The sequence below is a fragment of the Elaeis guineensis genome, chromosome 1 (genome assembly GCF_000442705.2).
Source record: "Elaeis guineensis isolate ETL-2024a chromosome 1, EG11, whole genome shotgun sequence".
Classification (NCBI taxonomy): Eukaryota; Viridiplantae; Streptophyta; class Magnoliopsida; order Arecales; family Arecaceae; genus Elaeis; species Elaeis guineensis.
The window spans coordinates 100,838,161-100,860,208 of record NC_025993.2 but is presented as its reverse complement, the minus strand read 5'-3'; the positions used below and the strand labels follow the sequence as shown (position 1 = coordinate 100,860,208).

Here is a 22,048-nt window from a genome sequence, read left to right as displayed (position 1 = left end):
ATATAAAGGATATTTTAAGACGCTGATAACATTATTTAAAAGAGAATAAGACCATTAATGGTGCTTTTTTTTTTTTTATTGGTGGTGAGAAAAGAGCAATTTATGGTGGCTACGATTATTTATATTGGGCCAATACTCTTTTGAAAATCCAAAATATAATGATCATCATCTTCATCAATTTTCTAAAGTAAATGATGCTCATCAAAAACTAAAAAAAAAAAAATTACAAACTAAGAAAATATAAAGAGAGCAAGAAACGTATAAATAAAATAAATCGATGAATTTATTAAGACAATCTTTGGGGCATCTTTGAACTGAAGAATAATATCATGCGCAATTTACTAATGCCATCGTATCTTATATAGTTTTTATGCATTCTAATAATTTCTTCTAAACTTCCCTAATTCTTCTCTTGGCTTATGGGGTCGATGGATTGTAGTTCGACATAGGCTGACATGGGTAGGGATTTAGAGCCGGTAGCTGTAACATATAATATATCGTTCCTACATTAAGGGGAATTAGAGTCCCAATACGACATCATATCCATTTCTGAAAGCGAGTCTTGGAGGATGGTTAAAGGCATATTAAGATTATAAAATTTTATCAGGTGATGTTTTAAGAATCTGAAAGTTTTCAATTGGACTATTGGCACAAAAGTATAATCTTTAGGATTTTCAGATAACGTAAAATTTTCAGTATTATTATTAGTGGGAGATATGGAATTTTTCACTTGATGTTTTGGTCAGGTTGCGCAGAGATGTAACTTTTAGAGTTGGAGGATAACAGAGTGTTATAACAATTAATTTGAGGATAATGGACTGTTACAACGATAAATAACACATTTTCAAGAAGGGTCATCGTCCTGTGACATATTGATGCCCCTTCTCTCAACTATTTCACAATTCCGAATGTACATTAACTACATTCAAAAAAAGTCTAATAAAGGAACTGTGGATGGGGTGCCTCACTTCTTTCACTTACTTTCAAAAAAAAAAAAAAACACATTTTAACTGTTATTTATTCCGTCCATTATTAAATCTCTCTATTATTTAGTGCTAATAATGTCATTATTATTTTTGAAGAATCCATTCCATCAACTCTAAACTCCTGAAAGAAAAATTCAACATCAACCTGCAAATTCTAGAGTGCAGCATTAGTACATGTCTCCAAAAACTAGCGATTATGTCATTTTTTTTTAAATTGTTAGGTATATGTATGGTCTTCATTTTAATTAATTTTGAAGAAAAATTATTAATTGAAATAGATTTATGGATCATCAATAATTTATTAATTTAAAAAATTAAATATATTATAGTGCTTATAAATATCATATATAAAAAAATAAAAAATTATATTATGAGTGATCTATGAGAATCTGATCCAATTAATAATTTCTTAATTTCAGGTTCAGATACATTTTTTTTTTTCATCGACCGGGCACGCGCGGAATTCTCTTACAACATATCGGCGGAGGGCCCAAACCGTAATTACCCGCCCCTGTTGATTGAAACACGTACGAGGCACGTGCGATGTACCACTCTCCCGGTTATTGTTATTATATTATTATTATTATTTTGGTTCCGTTGGAAATCATGAACCCTGCGTAGGGTTTATTCGTTTCTTTCCCCCAGTCTCCGCCCGCTCCTCTTTGCCACCAAACGCCGATGGCTGCTCGGAAACAGCAGGCAGCGGCGAAGCCACCGAATACCAATTCCCAGAAGAACGAGAAGAGACGGTGGAAGAAGGTCGAGGAGGAGGAGGACTCTTCCAAACCTCCCCAAGAAATAGAATTCCTCGACGGCGATTCCGCCTCCGAGGAGGAGGAGGAGGAAGACGGAAGCCAAGCGTCCGACCTCGACGACGAGCAATCTCGATCGGACGTCTCCTCTGATGGGGATCCCTTCACCGATGACTTTCTCGGAGGCAGTGATGGTTCCATCTCTCTCTCACACACACATACATACACATTCTTGTGTTCTTTTTCGTTGGGGGGAGAGGGGCTTTAAGGGTTTGGGGACGGGATTAATTGCCATTGTTTATTGGGTTATTGCAGAGGAAGGAGAGGAATCGAGGTCAGAGTTGGACGAGTCTGATTTAGAGGCGAAGTCGAGAGCGATTGATGAGGCGAGAGCGAGGGCAGAGGTGGAGGCAGATGAGGAGTTGAGGCTCAATATAAAGGAAGAGTCGGATGAGTTCAGATTGCCGACAAAAGAGGTCATCTTTAGTAAATTTGCTTCTTCTTTTGCCAATATCTGGCTTAATTTTGGATTTATTAGCTCATTTTTGTGGGAAATATTGCTTTCAGGAGCTCGACGAAGAAGCTCGTCTTCCACCAAACCTTCCAAATCTCCAGCGGAGGATAAAAGAGAGTGCGTAGGATTGATCTCCAATACTCTGAACTTTCAAAGTTGCATTTTTCTTTTTCCTGATAATTCTCAAACGGTTCATTTGCTTTTTTGTTGATTGAATTCTGCTGGGTTTATTGTTTGTCCAGTTGTCCGCGTGCTCGCAAATTTCAAGACTCTGAGGCAGGAGGGTGCCTCTCGGAAGAATTACATTGATCAGCTTAAGGCGGACATAATGGCTTATTATGGCTATAATGAGTTTCTAGCTGATACTTTCATTGAAGTATGTAGAAGTTCTTTCGTTTCTCAATCAATGTTTTCTACAATTACCAATTTTCTTGCCTTTTCCATTGCTTTACTTTGTCATTTATTTTCTCTTAGATGTTCCCAGCTGTTGAGCTTATTGAATTACTGGAGGCTTTTGAAAAGAACAGACCTGAATGCTTGCGTACAAACACTTTGAAGGTATTCATTGCATATTTTTTTGGTTTAATGAAAATATGATTTTTGAGATGGCATTATGCCCATTCATGCTGTCTTTAAATAGATAATTTTCATCTAGCAAGTTCGATGTAGATTTTAACACTGTTCTTTTTAGTTTTGTATAAATTACTTATTTAGCTGTATGTGCTTAATCACTCCATATTTTGTTTTTGGTATAGACTCGGAGGCGGGATCTTGCTGGTGTTCTAATAAATAGAGGGGTGAATCTAGATCCAATAGGGAAGTGGTCTAAGGTACAAATAGTTGTCTAGTTGTTTAATTTGCACGTATAAGTTTGTTGCTGAGAGTACAAAGAACCATTCATGATATAAAAATGACAGGTTGGGCTTGTTGTGTATGAGTCACAAGTGCCTACTGGTGCAACACCTGAATATTTGGCAGGGCACTACATGGTAATGTTGTAACTCCATAATGATCTTATTATATTTCTTAATCAGTGTTTCTGGATTTTCTTGAGGAAGATGATTAATATTTTAAGGCTAATATTTGTGCAGAGACAAGCTGCAAATTCTTTTTTACCTGTTATGGCTCTTGCTCCCCAAGAAAAGGAACGAATTGTTGATATGGCGTAAGATGTTCTGGTCCTATGCTTGAAGAAAGTTGTTTATTCTTGTATCAGAGAACTTCGTTCCTTCATTCAGTTAACTGCTATTCATTGCAAATGACAACTCTAATTACATAATTGCATAGAGCATGGCCACTTTAGGTTTTATCACAATCAAAAAAATAAATTAGAAATATCGATCAGTCATTTATGATGACTCAGACTTATGGGTAGAAGTTAAACTGTGAATCAATTGTGAGCCAATATTCTTTATAGGTGGTGATGTTGTAACTAAATTCTGGCCCCAAAAATATAATTGTTTGCATGCGGGCTATGTGAGTTTCATATCATCTTTGTCATTTGCAGTTCTAACATTGTTTGGTAGAAAAGGTAGAACTTATTATGATATGTAACCTGAGAACAATGAGGATCTTGAATCTAATTCTGGCAGAAGTAGGTATTTGGTCACTTTAATAAGAAAGACATCTGTGTAAGGAAAGATAGTTTATCTAAACCTTGCAGGTTGCACTTTGTTTAATCAAGCAAGGGGGTTCAGGCTTTTTCTCTCAAGCTTATTACTTCCAAGCTTCAAGCTCCAATACACCTTTATAGGCAAAGAATAATCATAATGTTGATTTGCAGTGATAAACTAAAGAATAAAGATGTTCCCAAGTAACAAAATAATGATGTGCTTCTAAGCAAAAGCTCCTATAGCTTCTTCAAACTAGTCAATTTCTATGAAGCAAAGAAACTAAACCCTGAAACATTAACTTAAAAAAAAAAAAAAAGAATGGAACCTTTGAGACATAATCTTTTTGGTGATAATCTGAAACGGTTTGTGCTTGCTATAGTATCTGTCAAGAAACAGTTGCAGCTTTGGTTCCTTTTTTGCACTTGGCTGGCATCTTCAAGTGCCCTGAAGTTGTCGTTGTTCATGTGGTTGTTGCAGTAGGAATGTATTAGTAATGGGACACTGTTTAAATATTTTTAAATCTATAAGTTGATAATTCAAGGGGTTGAGTATTATCATTCATCTTGAACAAGATTGGTTGCTTTATTACTATTTTTTCTTTAAAAAATTTCATTTTGAAATGTTACAGGTTAGTTTTGTTCCCCATTTTTGTGCTTGATAATATTATTGTATGCTCCTTCAGGGCTGCTCCAGGTGGTAAGACGACATACATTGCAGCTCTTATGAAGAACACTGGTAAGTGCAACTTATATCCTACTTAAGTGGTTCCTTCCCTAACCGATATACTTGAAATTTGTTTTGCCGATCTTGTTTACCTTATGCCAGATGGCTTCAGGGGGGGTTGGTGGGCCTGGGTCTGAAATTGCCACCCTAGTATTTAAAACAATTTAATATCAATGACATTGAAGCGCCTGTGATCTTCTAATCTGAGTTTCCTTTTTGTAAACAATACCATGGTGACCAAATTTCCTTAAGAAATGTATAAGTGGATCTGATGCTAATCTTGATACTTCAAAAAGGAATTTGTAATTTGTAACTCACAACTTAAGAAGATCTCATACAGACCTTCCTTATGTGCACATTTTCCCATCTTTCCTACCTGAGATGTAGCTACTACATATAATGATCTGCCTTTTCTATTCTTTGCATATTAATTGATTAGTAGGCCGTCCCATAACCTATAGCTGTACACTCTAATGGTTGATTAGACAGGCATGTTATCAAATCAATGTTATTCTGAGCTAACACCGACCTTTTTATTTCCAAGCTGTGAAGCTTGCCTCTACTTTGTCATTCTTTATTTCATTGTGCATTATCTATAGTTTTTGAATGTTTTCTTGCAAATTGCTTTAATATTCCAGGAGTAGTTTATGCAAATGAGTACAAGGAACCAAGGCTCAAGTCACTACTAGCCAACATACATCGTATGGGTGTGACAAACACTGTAGTATGCAACTATGATGGGAAGGAGGTTAGTCTTTGGACAAATTTACCTTTAATGTGGTACTGAGTATCAGCTGTATGCTGTTGTTTCTTAACATGAATTGCTGGCTGATCTTCTCTATTTAGTGGCTTTTATGCTTTGTGCCTTTTCTTAAAACTAAATGAATTGAAATTTTTAATCTCTGATTTTCTAAGGGTGCTCTTGATTGATGTATTTTGTTAAATTTCATGCTGTACAAACCATATTCTTATTTTCATTTAATCAATATTTTTTCAAAGAAATGTCTCTGCTTATTTTTCTAGGTAACTTGAGTGGATTTGGGTTCTTCAATTTTTTGTCGGCATAGATCATTCATCGACCTGGTATCTTTTTGGGTGTTCTTGATTGATGTATTTTGTTACATCTCATGCTATACAGACCATATTCTTATTTTCATTTGATGAATGTATTTTTTTCAAAGAAACGTCACTGCTTATTTTCTTAAATATCTCAAGTGAATTTGTGTTTGTTGATTGGTTGTGTTGGCATAGATCATTCGTCGACCTGGTATCTTTTTGGGTGCTTTGCATTTGCATGCTTTCATCTGTTTTTTGATGATGAAAATGGTTTTTTGGATATAATTTCTTGTTCAGTAGACCAAAGTATTGCAATAATTACTGAGGATTGTTTTTGCTGAATACAAGACATAGAGCATTGATTAACCAGAGAATTGAAGCATTATTTATATGTGGTATCTTTCGAGTTCAGCTACCGAAGATCCTTGGATTAAATTCTGTTGATAGAGTATTATTGGATGCTCCCTGCACCGGCAGTGGGGTGAGTTTAGCAAGTTACCTTTATCACACAGCATGGAGTTCCTTGTTTTTGTATGAACTGTTCAACTAATAAGTGCCTTACCTCTTTGTTCTTTAAAGACTATATGCCCAGATCAACAATCTATTAAAACATCCAAGTCCATTGAAGATGTACGAAATTGTGCTTTTCTTCAAAAGGTAAATTTGCATTTTCTTTAATAGGTGATGTTTCTTTGACACTGCTGAAAATATCAGATCTTGCCTTTCTCCAATTTTTGGGATTGAGACTTGATTGACATTTCTTTTTTTTGTTATCGTGTCCAATGAAGCACTTAGCAATGGTGATATCCCTAAAAAGGCTCGTCATATGTTCCTGGGTTGAGCTTAGGGCTTCTCTTATTCTAGTTTTATTTGATTAAATGTTTTTTTACGTTCCTTTAGATGAAGTATGAACATTAATCTAGATTCTAGAGAACCTAATGGTACTTAAGGTTCATAATATTGAAACTTATGTTCATGTCATGCAAATTAAATTATGTTTACTTGTGTAAACTACTACCTTGCGCACACACTGAGAGACAAAGAGTTGTCAAAGATACAATAATACATGCTAACATTTGCAAAAGTGACCGAATTCTTATTTTCTAGATATTTTTAATGTTGTTTTTTTAGTTAAAAGAATAATTGATTTGTCTAAACAAATCACACATTCCTTATCATGTCTAATGTTCTGGCTGATACTAAAAAACATGAGATGTACACCATGCTGACAAAAGGTCTCTGTTACTGGACTAGGATTAATCCGTTCTGTAGTGGAAAAAATGATATTATTTCTCTTGGGCTATTCCATGACTTTCTGAAAAAAGTATCAGCTGTTTACATTTGTGAACAGTCTCCCTTGTTTTGTTTAGCAGGTGAGGGATTCATTTGGGACCTATTACCATGTCACCTCTCAAAACCATCTGCTTGATTTCCAATTATCTATTTATTTTTTCATGTATATTTTCTAATTTATGTTCTTTGAATATTCAAATTCAGACGGGCTATTATATAATAGTCTCCTGATTGTGTATTAATATTTTTTGCAGCAACTGATTTTAGCAGCAATTGATTTAGTGGACGCTAATTCCAAATCAGGAGGATTTGTAGTCTACTCAACTTGTTCTGTGATGATTCCGGAGGTTTGTATAAAGAACATGAATGCCTCCTCACTGAATCAAAATTCAAGATTGATGTGTTATCTTTTTAGGGCATTCCTTTATATTTTGTGCAGAATGAAGCTATTATAGACTATGCACTCAGAAAAAGAGATGTCAAAGTTGTACCATGTGGATTGGACTTTGGTCGCCCAGGGTATGTTAATTTATAAGCATTTAATAAAACTTTATGTTCATTATATTCTATTAATAATTTGAACTTTATTGCAAGTTTCCTTTTTGTCCAGATTCATACGCTTTAGGGAGCATAGGTTTCATCCCTCTTTAGAAAAAACAAGGCGGTTTTATCCCCATGTAAACAACATGGAAGGATTTTTTGTGGCGAAGGTAAATGATTTTCTAAATTATATCCAGTGAAAAAATGTTCAACTCATTTTTTGGTGATTTATAATTTTAAGGATGGTATCTTGTGTTATTTCATGCTTGTGACAACATACAAAGTTGACTGCTTGGCTATGAACTACATCTGTGCTTTGCCCTTGATATATGACTTGGATTCCATAGGGAGCATGACTAATTAAGCTAATATAGGACCATGAATCACATCCTGTAAGACTTATAAAATTAGAACTTATCTAGATTATCTTAAAATGAATTATTATCGAACTATTCTATTAATGCATACATGAATAAAGTACATACTCGCATGGTTTGCCAAATGGGTCTGAATCGGATGGTTCGGGACGTGCCGAGCTGTACCGGCGCCTAATCGGTGCGGTTTGGGTTTTTGATTCGGAACACCGGCGAAAACGAAGTGAGGGAGAAGGAAAGAGAGGAGGGGAGGGAAAGAGAGGAAAGACCAGCGGTGATCCATCGAGGCTAACGGAGGGCCGTCGAGACTTCGGGTCTCCATGGTCCTCCATGAGAGAAAGTGAGGAATGGAGGAGAGAGAGAGAGAGATAGAGAGACAAAAGGGAAGGAAGGGGAGAGGAGAAAAGGGAAGGCATAGAAGAGGCCATCGGGTAACCTAAAACGCCTCGCAGCCGTTGCGGATTCGAAATAGGGGCTTCGCTCATGTTTTGTCGAGTTTTTTTAAAAAATCTGATAAAATAGGGATGAAGCCACTGTTTCAAACCTGTAGTGGCCGTGGGGGTGTTGCGCCGTCTGGCGGCCACGACGGCCACCTCGTGGCGCCGCCTTTTCCTCTCTCTCTTCTTAGTTTTTCTCGTGGAGGACTGTGGAACCTGGGAGGCCTTAGCGGCCCTCCGGTGGCCACCACAGACGTCTCCGCGGGACTCCCGTTTCTTCCCTCCCTCTCCGTCCCTCCTCTCTTTCTTTCTCTCTCTTTTCTTCCTCGGTTCATTTATCATTTTTGTGTTGGTTTGGACTCGGTACGGTCTGGTATGGGAGCATACCGGCTAGTATCGCCAGTCGGCCAGCATGGTACCCAGTTCTGAGTCGGCGATCCTTGGTACATAGCATACCATTTTAACAAATAAAAAATTGGCTATACATTAATTCCTTAAAGATTCATAGATGTTGTATCAGCATTGGTTAAATATGATAACTTTGAGAGACATAGATAGACTAAGACAGGTCACATATAAATTACAAAATAAAGAAGGTATAATTTTCCTTATATTAATTGCACACACTATACACCAAGATTGGATGTGATTGAAGAAGCACTGAAGCTATTTCAATTGCTCGTCTCTTCAGACCTATTGTAAATTAATTTTGGAGAAGAGGCTGAATGATGCATGCTGTTTGTGAACAATGCTGCTAATGGAGAAGATGAGCATGTGCAGTAGCTAAAATTAATGTGGTGGATGAAAGATTTAGGAAGGTTATAAATAACAACGAAATGGAAACTGGAAGTACATAGAAAGTGACAGAGCATAATTGATTCTGAAAATCTACCATGACATTTTATTTATTATCTGGGATCAGTTAAACCAAAAGACTACAATGGCAGAAGAGTGCTAATGAAAATTTGAAGTCTAACATGGGATCTGCAAGCTGTATGAGTTTAGAGTATGCAAAATGAGAAGGTTGATATATTATTGTGGTTTGAATTTTCCTTGATAAAAATGGTGCATATGTTTAAGGTGAGCCATATGAAAATGAAATTACTTTATCAGATGCATGTTATGATTTAGAAGGATATGGTGTGAATAAAACTATATTAGAGAAAGCTTTAGAGTTTGGTATAAGATGAGGTCATGGAAATCTGTGGGTTTCTCACATTTTAAACTAATATCTCAAGAGGCCTTGGTTGCAGTTGCATGAATCTGTGTATAACGGCTGAACAAGAAGGTTTGATGTAAGACATCTTGGATGGAAATTGTGGGGAACAATTTGAAATTGTAGGAAGCAATTTGGAAATGCTTGATTTGACAAAAGGTGTACATTGGCAGGAAGGAATGAAAGAGCTGTATCTAATATTAAAAAAATTGGTGCTTTATGATTTATGATTTGTTTTACCATATTGATTATTTGGACTGAAGTTTGACTGGCATAAAAAATGGTTGATATGTATAAGGATGGACAGAGCTGATATGTTGGCTTCTTGGTTAGGATCAGCTTACAAATCATTGTGAATTACTAATGGTGGCCTAAGTTCCTGATAATTACAGAGTCATCCCTTTCTGATGCCAACAAATTTCAGTGATTTTCTTGCTAGCATGGGCTTTCTTTAAATCGTTTTAATTTTTAAGTTTGAGGAAGTTATATATACAAGTCTCTGATTGTTAGTCAAAGTTGTTTATGCTTTGTGTAATAGTTGAGATCATGCATTTTAAATTGAATGATCTATATTACTTTTAGGGAATCTTCAATTGTAAGCTTACATTTTTTATCTCTTTTCTTATCTTTTGAACCACCAGGATTATTGGGTATGGGTGTCCTGAAAAACTGCAAGACTTTAGGCGACTCTTCCCAGATGACCAAAAGAACTCAAATCTTGTCCTTCCACCATATTTGCTGCTTATACATCGTGCCTTGCATTGAGCCTTTGTATTAGATTCTGGATGAACATGACACATGAGCCTCATCAAGGAGTTTTAGCAGCCAGCAGATTTCTTTTTAGCAAGCTTTCCAGCTCCCTTAGCTAGCCAGTACTTCATTGCACAAACTCTGTCTCCATTTGCCTAAAGAACTCTTGCTTGATTATGCATGTATTTCCAGTTCCCTTGGGTAAAGTTTGATATGAGCATCATTCCAGCAAGATTTCCACCTCAAACTAAGGTAATCTTACCCATGATGCCCCCATCCCACCTGACAAACAAATGAAAAGAAGCAGTGGGGGGGGGGGGGGGGGGGGTTCAAGCCTGCAATTTCAGTTCACATTCCAGTGTATCATTCTATAGAAATGAATTTCTTTTACGTTCTACTTCTAACATTTAGGAGTTCTTGGCCCCCCCACCCGCCCCCCCCACCCCAAGAGAGAGAGAACTAGTTTTCCTTAATTCCTTGAGTGTCAATCATAATTTTGCCCACCTGTGTGCTGGTCTGTATTGCATTTGCCTATCCATATTGCCACCCTTACTGTTGCAACACTCTCCCTTAACTTTCAGTTTATGGTCTATCACGCAACACTCTGGTCATGCCTATCACCTTTTCCTTTCCCCTTGATCCCTGTGGGAAACTCTCCATTTATCTACTCATATTTTGCATAATAGATCCAAGTTATCATGGGTTACTTGTCCCTGACTTGTGACCGACCCCTAATTTCAATCAATCTTCCAATAAAGCTACTTGGTCATCAGTATTAAACTTCCAAGAAAACTGTACTTCACTAACTTGATAGAACTTATGAGTTCTTCTATCATCATTCATTTCATGAAATAATATAGAACTTCAAATATAAAATATCGATCAAAAGGAGAAGAAACATATTGAAGTCTTTTGAATGCATCAATATGAAGCTCTGGTATCCCCAAATTTTCATACTTCTCATATATTGAAACAACTTCATCCCTCAGATCACTGACATCTGGCAAATTATCTGTTCTTGGGTTGTATACTTGAAGCCTCATTTTTCAGTAGTATATCCTGCATGGCTTTCTTTGCTCGTTACAGACAGAGTTGCAAATATGTCTGGATTATTTTTATCAGGCTTGCATATCTCTTTTTCCATGTAGAACAATTGATAATATTGTCACAAAGTGTTTATTTGATATAGGATCTAACTTTCTTGATTAATCTCATAATTGCTTCCTACAGTTGAAGAAGCTAAGCAATTCCAAACCAGCAGCTCCAGAAGCTCCCAACACATCAGAAAAAACACAAGAGGCAGCAGTTATCGATGACGATAAGGATGTACAGAAGGACATCCCAAGTGAAAAACCTGAGCAGCTTAAAAATTCCAGGAAGGGTAAAGGAAAGAAAACGATTGGTTTTAAAAGCGGGACCCACAATGAAGGAAAGGTATCGCCATCCAAAGCCAAGCTGAGGAAAAAACGAAAGTTCCCTTCTAGAGAGGAAATTTCACAAGCCAGGTAAGGGCTTCAGGGTTCTGCATCCTCCTATCTCCATCATTTATGGATATGATATTAGCTTTTCCATGAAATTCCCGTTTAGATTGGAGTTTTAAATTATGAATTGAAGCGCAGATTATTCTGTGTCCTGGATGAATATTTTCTTTTTGAAACCTTACATATGAATCACAAACAGAGAGGAGAAAAGGAAAGCCTTGAAGAAAAGAAAGGTCTGAGGAGCACAGTATTGCAAGAGCAAGGGAGAACAACCTGATGAATTGATGTGGGGAGGAGGGAGATCAACTGGTTGCAAGCTATCAACGGGATTCAGATCAGGGCATACCAAATTTTTGACTGTGAAATTTTGTATCTCCGAAATAGTTTAGGGTCAGTCTTATATTTGTCCTGAGCCTTTGTGCTGTTATTTCACATTTTCTTTTAATTTCTAATGGAGGTTTGCCTGTCAGAACCACCGAAGTATACCGTTCTACTCATCGACATACATATCTAATCATTTAGTGTTTCCATGAGCTATTCACTTGTACCATGAAGGGAACTGCTTCTATAGTTTCTGTAGAACATGTCAGTGTACAATTATACTATGATTCCGGTTGTCTTCTTATTCTTCATGATTTTTCTGCCATATTATAAATCCAGGAAATCCAGCCCCTACTCTTTGGTCTTCTGGTTGTGCCAGGTCCAACTTTGATCTCTGGTGCGCAGCCACGAGGTGTCGAACTGTTCGATCAATTAGAATATCTGTCTTTTGGATTCCGGTGAGATCTACCTGGGGATGTGGTGAATTTTTGGTGGACTTGGTGGCTCCGGAGATTTTGTTCAAATTTTGGGACCGAGCTGGTGTCTACACTTGGGTGCTCGAATTGGACCTATTAAATGGGGGCTTATGGGGTCGCTTGGGCTGGTGATATTCACAATTTATGTTTAAATTATGGCTCACCAATCTCGTTTAAAGTGCAACGGCTGATGCTCGGTTAAAAATCAAATGCTTGGGTATCCCATCCTGGCATACCATATTGTTTCACCATATTCAACCTTAAGCATGTATGACGGAAACATTATGACTTGAACTAGATTGGATAACCTACATGTAAATCGTATATAGCAACAAAGATTTTCTGTCGTTAGCCGGTTTTCCATGTTTGGCGAGACTGTTCCTTATGCATTTGAGCCCTTGTGACGCCTCCGCAGCTCAGATATCCTTTGCCCATCAAACCGTGCTGAATAGTTGGCATGAACAAAAAATGAGAATGAGAATGGGAGATATATATATATATATATATATATATATATATATATATATATATATATATATATATATATATTGGTAGAAATGAGAGATATTCTTTTAGGAAGTGTTTGGTTAGGAGGAGTGGAGATTTGGAATCGGAATGAATGACTCCCATTTCAACCGTTTGGTTGAGAGGAGTCTCATTTCGATTTCGATTCCAGGGTGGAATGGGAATGGCTCAATCTATATAGAATTTAATTCTTACTCTCTTCTATGGATTCAAATTTCTATTTCGATTCCGGTCACGAATCAAATGCTTCAAAGGATTTGACGATTCCGATTCTAAGCCATTCTGATTTTCATTTTTATTCCAATTTTGGTTACGAATCAAACATCCTCTTAATGCCATATTGGCTATACATCAAGAAGATGTTGGATATTTAAATAGGAGTAATGAATCTAAATAACACATTATGCTTAATCTTTTTGAATTAAGCTTTGGATTGTTACAAATATTATCAAACTAAACTCGATTTACAGTCTACGTGGATTATAAAATATTACAACATGGATCTTTTTGAGGCTATCCATAGGCTGATCGTGGTGTTTGTGATTAAATTTGATTGATTCGAGCGTTTAGCTTGGTAAAAATGTTAAGGCTTAAACTAAAAAGGGGAGGGGATATGTGAGGATCCATATTGGTGTGTGTGTGTATATATATATATATAGTCTTATATTGATTATGCACTGGTTTGATCATGGATAATTATATAGAGCGAAGAAATTTAAATAATATATTTTGACGATCATTTTTAGATGAGGCTAGAGACGATGAGGGAGAGGATGATCATGTGGTTGGCTTTTTTGTCGGCCTCCTGGTTGTTGAGCCCGAAGATTCCAGCATCCATGACAAACTAGATGAGATCTTACCACTGGAGGTTCTTCATCTCGTGCTTGCTCCTTGCTTGCACCTTATGCAGTTCTCTCTAGTTTAATGATCGGGTCGTCATCCGGTACCACAATTGTATGCTTATCTCATGCAACCTGCCTATAGTTAGCCCAACTCTTGAGTGTTTGCCTTCTTTGCAGAACTCTTCATTGGTGCGTAAGCACTCTCTTTTGCTAAAAAAAAAATCATACCACTGCCGCTGTCATTGTTGACTCCCATCTTCTCCATGGAAAATATTCTTGAGAGCAAGAATTTTTAAAGATGAGGGACTATTGTAATAAGATTGTTATAAGGTGGAAGGAAGAACAAAAATAGATGAAGACTTAGGCAAAGTGATATATTTTGAATAGAAAATCTATTGAGAATAGTCTAGATAGTTTGAAATTCATGATATAGCATGCTCAATTTTTATATTATTTTGTAGAATTTTTCCTAAATTTCCATTAAGGTGATATATACAATATCTAATATATATTATATGTTTGTAAATTATTTATTCTTAATTTATTAGATAAATAAATAAACAAATAATATCATTATTTATGAATTATGCATATTATGTTATTAGATTATATATTTCATTATTAAATAAATAATCTATATTTTAAAAATAATTTTTACTATAGCTCTTGCATAACAATTTTTCTAACGAGAGAATAGCTCATACAATTCAAAGTTATATGGCTATCACATGTCTCACTTGGTAATGCTATAGGTTGTAGAGCTTTTAGTAGTAGAGTTAATAACAAACTATTTGATGTCATAAAACTTCAATATTTATTTGATAGCTAAATTGAAAAAATATTTTCAGTATTAGAAATGATATTAAAGGACATTTCATATTATTTTCAATTATCTATCAATTTGTACTATTCGAAACTCTTAGTTATAATATTATAATAGGATAATACAATTATATTTTGTAGAATGTTAAAATATTATTATATTATATCATTATAATGTACTAATATGATATTAGTATATTATGATTACTGTAGTATAATAATCATGATAATATTATATAATTATTATGTTATGCCATATTGTTGTTATATTATACTATCAAAAATGTTAATGCCAAAGTAATATTTTTTAATATATTAATCCATATAATATAATAAATCATTGGACCATTTTTTATTGGTAATTATCAACTAATAACAAAAATATTATAATAGCAAATTACATGTTCTTGCTTCTAATACTAACATAAATACCTGACTTTATTCATCTAGATACAAAAACACAATAACACTATTCATATTATCCACGATCACAATAACAGCATAAACATTCACCAATATTTCTTAATATCCTATATGACAAACATAAAAAAAAAAAAAAAAACAGCTTAATTGATTATGGTAATAAAAAATATTTTTAATTATTTTTTCAAATTTTATTATTCAGAATGGAATCGGAGTGAGCTTTTGTTGGAGAAAAAAAGTATTTTCTAGTACATTTTAATTAAAATTTTTGCCCAAAAGCTTGGTTCTATTTAGCACACATTTTCAACTTTTAGAAAAGCAAAAAAGCTATGTCAATTTTTGTAAGAATATTTTAAAATTATGAGAAAAGATTTCCGGTCCTTCAAAAATAATGCGCCCAAACAGATCGGGTTGTATCCTGAAGGATTCCCCTCCTTTCACGTGAATCCACCGCTGGATCACCCAAGCGGTGGATTTCCATGAAGAAAAGATGCATCTACGACCCGTACCAAAAAAAAAAACGAGAAAAAATTATCCATGGTCCAATGTGAACCAGGTCCAAACTAATTTTTCTCAAACGAGGCTATAATAATATTATAACAACTGTCAATTTGATCTCCGCCCTCCTCTCTCGCCCAGGCTGGCCCCAGAGCCCGGCACTCCAAGCCCGAGCCCCCTCCTTCACCCCCCGCCTGGTCTCCAACCTCCTCCTCACCCTCCCCCTCGACCCTCCCATCGCCCTCGCCTTCTTCCGCTAGGCCTCCCGCCGCCTCGGCTACTGCCAGTCTCCCCACTGCTACGTCTCCCTCCTCTCCCTCCTTCGCTCCTATTCCTTCCGCCTCGCCACCACCACCTCCGCATCCATGATCAAATCGTCCAGTTCTGTGGATAAGATGCGCTCCACTCTCGACGTCTTCCGCTCCATCCGTCGGGAAGCCGGCGTCGGTGGGGGAGGCACGGCGTTCAGGCTCGGTATCGGATGCTACAACACGATGTTGCTGGTTCTGGCGAGGTTCAGGATGGTTGATGACATGAAATGTTTATATATGGAGATGCGGAAAGGCGGCGTCTTTCCAAACCTTACGACTTACAATGCGATGATCCATGGCTGCTGCCGGGTGGGGGACGTTGCCGCGGCGAAGCTGTACCTGAGCTCTTTGGTGCATGCGGGGCTGAGACCGGATAAATTTACGTATGATTCGTTGATGCTCGGGTATTGTAGGAGTAAGGATTTGGATGGGGCCATAAAGGTGTTTGAGGTTATGTGATAGAAGGGGTGTCGGAGGGATGAGGTCTTATACACCATTCTCATCCATGGGCCTTGTGAGGCTGGGAGGATGGATGAGGCTTTGGCATTGTTCTCAGAGATGGAGGGAGATGGGTGTCGTCGGGATGTGCACATGTAGACGGTCTGGATAAAGGCATTATGTGGATCGGGGAGAGGGAAGAGGGGTTCACTTTGTTTCAGAAGATGGAGGAAAAAGGGCTACAAGTCAAATATTTACACTTACACTGTGGTGGTCGGTTGCCTGTGTAAGGAGAAGAAGCTTGAGGATGCAGAGGTTATGTTGAACAAGATGTTTGAGGAGGGTTTGGCTCCCAATGTTATGACTTATACTACTCTGATTGATGGGTATTGCAAGAGTGGGAAGATTGATGCTGCTCTTGGAGTTCTATAATTGGAGTCGAATGGGTGTAAGCCGAATGCATGGACTTACAATGAACTAATATATGGGTTTAGTCAGGAGAGAAAGGTTCACAAGGCAATGATTTTGTTTAGTAAAATGCTTGAGAATGGCTTGTCTCCAGATGTTGTTACTTACAACACGATGATTCAAGGGCAATGCATGCAGGGCCATATAGACAGTGCTTTTAGATTGCTTGATTTGATGGAAAGGAATGGTGTGGTCCCTGACCAACATACATACACTATTTTAATTGGTGCCTTTTGCAAGGATGGAAAAGTTGAAAAAGCTCACTCTCTCTTTGATTCTCTTGAAGCTAAATGTGTGAAGGCAGATGATGTGATGTACAATGCACTAATAGATGGGCAATGTAAGGTGGGAAGGATTGATAATGCTCGTTTGTTTCTAGAGAAAATGGTCTCCAGGAATTGCTCACCAAACTCTTACAGTTACAGTCCGCTGATAGATGGTTTATGTAGAGAAAAACGGTGGCAGGATGCCTTGCTATTGCTAGATGAAATGTTGGAAAATGGTGTACAACCCACAACTATTACTTCTACAAGTATGATTGACAACACATTGAAAGAAGGAGAATATGGGCTGGCTAACATGATTTTGGACCGTATGGCTTTGTCAGGGTATGGGCCCGATGCATTCACTTATACTGCAATTCTTCACGCCTATTGCAGCAAAAGAAGGCTAGAAGAGGCATAAAATGTGATGGTAGAGATGAATAAACAAGGGGTTGTTCCTGATTTGGTGACTTATAATACTTTGATTGATGGGTGTGGTAGTATGGGATAGATGGATCATGCTTTCTCTGCTCTCAAGCATATGATTGTTTCTAGATGTGTGCCCAATAACCGGACTTACTCTAATTTACTCAAACATCTCTTCAGAAGGAAGCAGGAAAGTACCATCTCCTCTGACAATGGTGATCTCTGGAAGATTGTAGGGGTTGATACTGTCTTTGAGCTCTTTGAGGGTATGGCAAGCCATGGAGTCACTCCTAGTATCAACACATACACAGCCCTCGTGTCAGGATTCTGTGAAGAGAAGCAGTTGGAAGAAGCAAATCTATCTCTCTGATATGAAAGAGAAATGTATATCTCCCAATGAAGATATTTATACAGCTCTTGTCAATTGTTGCTGCAAGTTACAAAAATACTCAGAAGCATTGGAACTTATTGATTCCATGAAAGAATGTGGCTATCTACCAGAATTGGAGTCATACGTGCTTCTTCTTTTCGGGCTTTGTGATGAAGGGAACTTCAATAAGGCTAAATTTATTTTTCGCAACTCTCTTTGTGGGGTTTACAATTGTGATGAAATTGCATGGAAAATTCTTATTGATGGCCTGCTATAAAAGGGCCACGTGGATGTCTGTTCCGAGATGTTATTGATCATGGAGGAAAGGAATTGCCTTCCAAGTCTTCAAACATATGCTACACTGATCAAAGAATTTCCTGATAGTGCAAATTGGCCACAGAAACAAAGTCAAGTTTGATCTTTGCTGGCTGATTATCTCCTTCATTTAGATTCTTGCCATCTTGAAAAGATCAATACATTATATTTGGTTTCAGACATTTGGGTTTCTGGAAGAAGAGGGACTCAACATTTTGCAAAGATTGTGATGAAGGTAAGAATGAGTGGTAATTTGATTCAATTCCTTTGTACAAGATTATAATTTGTGCTTTTTCTTAACCTTAGGCGGAGCTTCTTACGCCAAATTCTGGTGGAATTGTTCCTAGTTGATGGATCCACTGGACTGCATTCCTGTATGTTTCTGCCTCAATCATTTTATATTCTTAGACTTTGCCTCATTGCAAAGCCTTGTAATCTCATTTTGCTTAATACTGACGAACAATTTAAAATTTTTTATTTGTAGGATGGAATATTCATATAAGCTGAATGCTCACAAGCAATTCAGTTAGGAATTTACTTTATGATCTACTTTCAAGTACCATGATGGTGGTAAAAATTATTCCTTTCTACAGTTTTTGACATACCATATAAGATTTAAGGGTTGTTCTTTGTTGTGTAATTTACTTGGGACAACACAGCTGATTACTTTTATGTAATGAAATTTTCTTATGCTTTGTGTAAATTCATTTTGAAGCCAAGCTCACTGATGATTAAACTCCGCTAAGTTAATATTTCAAAAGTTTCTTTCTGAATTCCTTGGCTCAGTTTGGTAATCTGGTTTACATAGCAGAAGGCAAGGTTCTATTGTCTTGGCTGATCAAGCTGAGACGAGAATGCTTCCAATCTTTGCATGATTAAGGAAATGGAGGTAAAACACTTGTTTAAATAGTATAATGCAACAACTTGAATTTCAGAGAAGTTTGTTACTAAACAGGAACCTTGAAAATAATGGCCAGCTGCTTATGCTTGACATGGGGTTCATGCTGTAACACTCATTTATTTGATGCAGATCATTAGGTTTATAACATATCAATTTTTAATTTTACTAATCTAGATTCGAGTAATATACTGGCAACAACTTGAATTTCAGAGAAGGCTCAATTTTCACTAAACAAGAACATTGAAGATAATGGCCAGTTGATCATACTAAAAAAGGGGTTCTTGCCATAAATCTTACATTTGACACAGATCATTAGGTTTTGTAAGTTCCAATTTTTCATTGTCGCAATCAAAATAGCATATGCTTCAATTACCACTAAAAGATATTAATTCTGAAATATGGAATGATGCTAGTTTTTGGCGCATTTTTTTATCTGATTTAATTACTTGTGCATGTGACTTATTGATGATAAACTTGTGTTCATGATTTCCACTTCTTACTATTTATTATGCTTTATGTGATGTTCTGTTATTATATATGTGTGGTATAGCTCGTAAATGGATCTGTTATTATATATGCGAGTCCAACTCATCATAAGATTTTTGGATCATGCTTAAGTTCCTTATAGATATTGTTAACCTTCGATTAGTTTTTTTTTTTCCCAGCATATACATTGGGAGGAGCAATGTAATTTAAAATATCCGGTACAAGAGAATAGTAAGTAATGGAAATGAATTTGATATAAGATACCTTGTCGATCTTAAATGAAACATTATTCAAAAGGGGGCCTAAAAGAAACATGGATAGCCTATAACTTTCTTCTTGTATATCAGGTTTGGATCCTCTAAATGTTGATACCAATCTTCAAGCTATAAAATCTTCACCAAAGGGTGTTCCCGATGCAACAAGTTTTACAGCCATTTCATTCAATCAGGGATTGAGTTTGTTTATGAATCTCTAGGTTTCAAAGACCAAGATATTTCAAATGGCTAACATCTCAAAAATGATGCACGAAGTAGATACAGTTAGAACCTTCATAGCAGGAAACACTGAAAATCAACTCTCCATCTGCTGTGCGCCATTACTGGAGGACTTTGGTTGTTGGTGGACCTGGATTAACAATAGCTACAGCCATGTGAAGTTTGCACTGCTAGTTTTCAGGCATGCTTGTGGAGAAAGTAATATAACAGCTGATTCAGATGCTCATCTTGCTATGACTACGATAAGACTATATCATTTGATATGCATCCAACATGATCATTGCTGTTGATCGATCTAATCATATAGATGCTTGAATTTGCTTATGCCCTTTTGGTAGAAGGTAAGCAAATTATGTGAAATAAGTATTGTAAAGTAATTTTGCTAAAGGAAAACCTACTATGAAGTAATTGTTGATTGCAATAGAGATAATTAGTGGTCTATGAAAGGATGGCATTTCAGTTAGATTTTGATCTCACATATGAACACGATTTTTTATTGTCATACCTTTGATCTGAGATTGATCGTGGCAACCATCGCTATATTCATGGAGAATTCTTTTCACAAATGTATAAGGTATTCCAATATGATACTAAATACATCGCAGTAAGGATAATATAAATAACTAAAATCTAAAATTTAATTAACTATTAAATCCAATTGATAAATAAAATTTAAAAGTCTTACATCAATTAAATCTCAAATAATAGTCTTATATAAAATTATAATAAAATTAAATTTGAATTATGTTGATATTGTCAAATCTGGCTTTTAGTCTCATTCCGAAAGTAGTTCTCATATCTACAACTAAATATCAGAATTTGAAAAATAAGAAGATATAATAAGCTCGATAATCCAATTGCACGATAAGTAATGGATATCTTAACTAGATAATTGATACGTAGTAACATAAGATACATATTCAAAATATAATTTATCAAGCTTCATGCAGGAGGCATGTAGCAAAGAGTCTGTGGGCTTTTGAAGACTTGGTTGCAAAGAATCAATTGCATCATGTCACTCTTTTTTTTTAGGAAGTATAAATTATGTTATATAATGGAATGGGATTGAATTTCTTATAGAAATATTACTAAGAAAATATATTTTGTATTTATTAATTAATTTCATAGCCTTCCATAGGTTGACTTGGAAAAGCATGTGAAAGTTAAAATTGTGGTGGCGTTGATCTACAATCATCTATCTTTTTCGTGTAGACTCTCATGGTGCTTAAGTCAGCCAAATTTCAAGACCTGCAGGTCAAGCATTGATAAAGATGTAACATTAAGATGGATATAATAATTCTAACAAGGCCATGATTAGCTCTGGCAAAGATGTAACGTCAAAGTTCTAATAGCAGACCATATCTATACTCGATAGCATATTCAGTTCCAGAGTCAGCAATGTGCAACTATAAAATTCAATAAGCGAAAAAACTTCTCCAGGATAGACATTTGGTGCCTTTGTACTTAGATCTTTAATTTTTGAAATGAAAAAATTTATTATGCACTAGTATACCCTTTTCTGATAAAACTTTGAGGCAGTCAGGGGCTTATAGAAAAGCTACAGAGCTGAAGTGGCGGGTCATTGTTTGAAGAAGTAATTATAGAAGATTCCAACTGCTTAAATGCACTAGCTAGTTACAATCACAACAGGAATAGCAGTTGCTAAGAACAAAATAAAAAAGCTCGAGTTGATTATCAAAGAAATTGCTTTGCAAACAGAAAATATGTAGCCATCCATTTATGACATGATATGATACATGAACAAGAAACATATAGTACTTTTGTCATTTTGTGCACACTGGTTCAGATTGATATTTTTTTTTTTTACATGAGATATGAAGCAAAACTCAACGTAAAACATTATTATCCATAGAAAAGTCTACCTTTGAGTCCACCATTAATAGCTTTAAATGGAACAGGAAAAAGAGAAAAAA

The 22,048-nt window shown here is 36.2% G+C and overlaps 1 protein-coding gene and 1 pseudogene across 1 annotated transcript; both read left to right on the top strand.

Moving 5' to 3' along the window:
- The first annotated feature begins 1,591 nt into the window (after positions 1–1,591).
- LOC105060747 (26S rRNA (cytosine-C(5))-methyltransferase NOP2B) lies at positions 1,592–12,360 on the top strand. The gene is made up of 17 exons (XM_010944574.4): positions 1,592–1,932; positions 2,054–2,214; positions 2,306–2,369; positions 2,495–2,628; positions 2,727–2,810; positions 3,008–3,082; positions 3,170–3,241; positions 3,344–3,417; positions 4,548–4,600; positions 5,227–5,336; positions 6,057–6,125; positions 6,224–6,301; positions 7,192–7,284; positions 7,377–7,456; positions 7,548–7,647; positions 11,485–11,759; positions 11,935–12,360. Exons 1-17 carry the CDS (start codon positions 1,665–1,667, stop codon positions 11,972–11,974), a joined length of 1,830 nt encoding a protein of 609 aa, XP_010942876.1. The 5' UTR covers positions 1,592–1,664; the 3' UTR covers positions 11,975–12,360.
- LOC105060746 (uncharacterized) lies at positions 12,285–19,788 on the top strand (annotated as a pseudogene).
- The last annotated feature ends 2,260 nt before the right edge of the window (positions 19,789–22,048 follow it).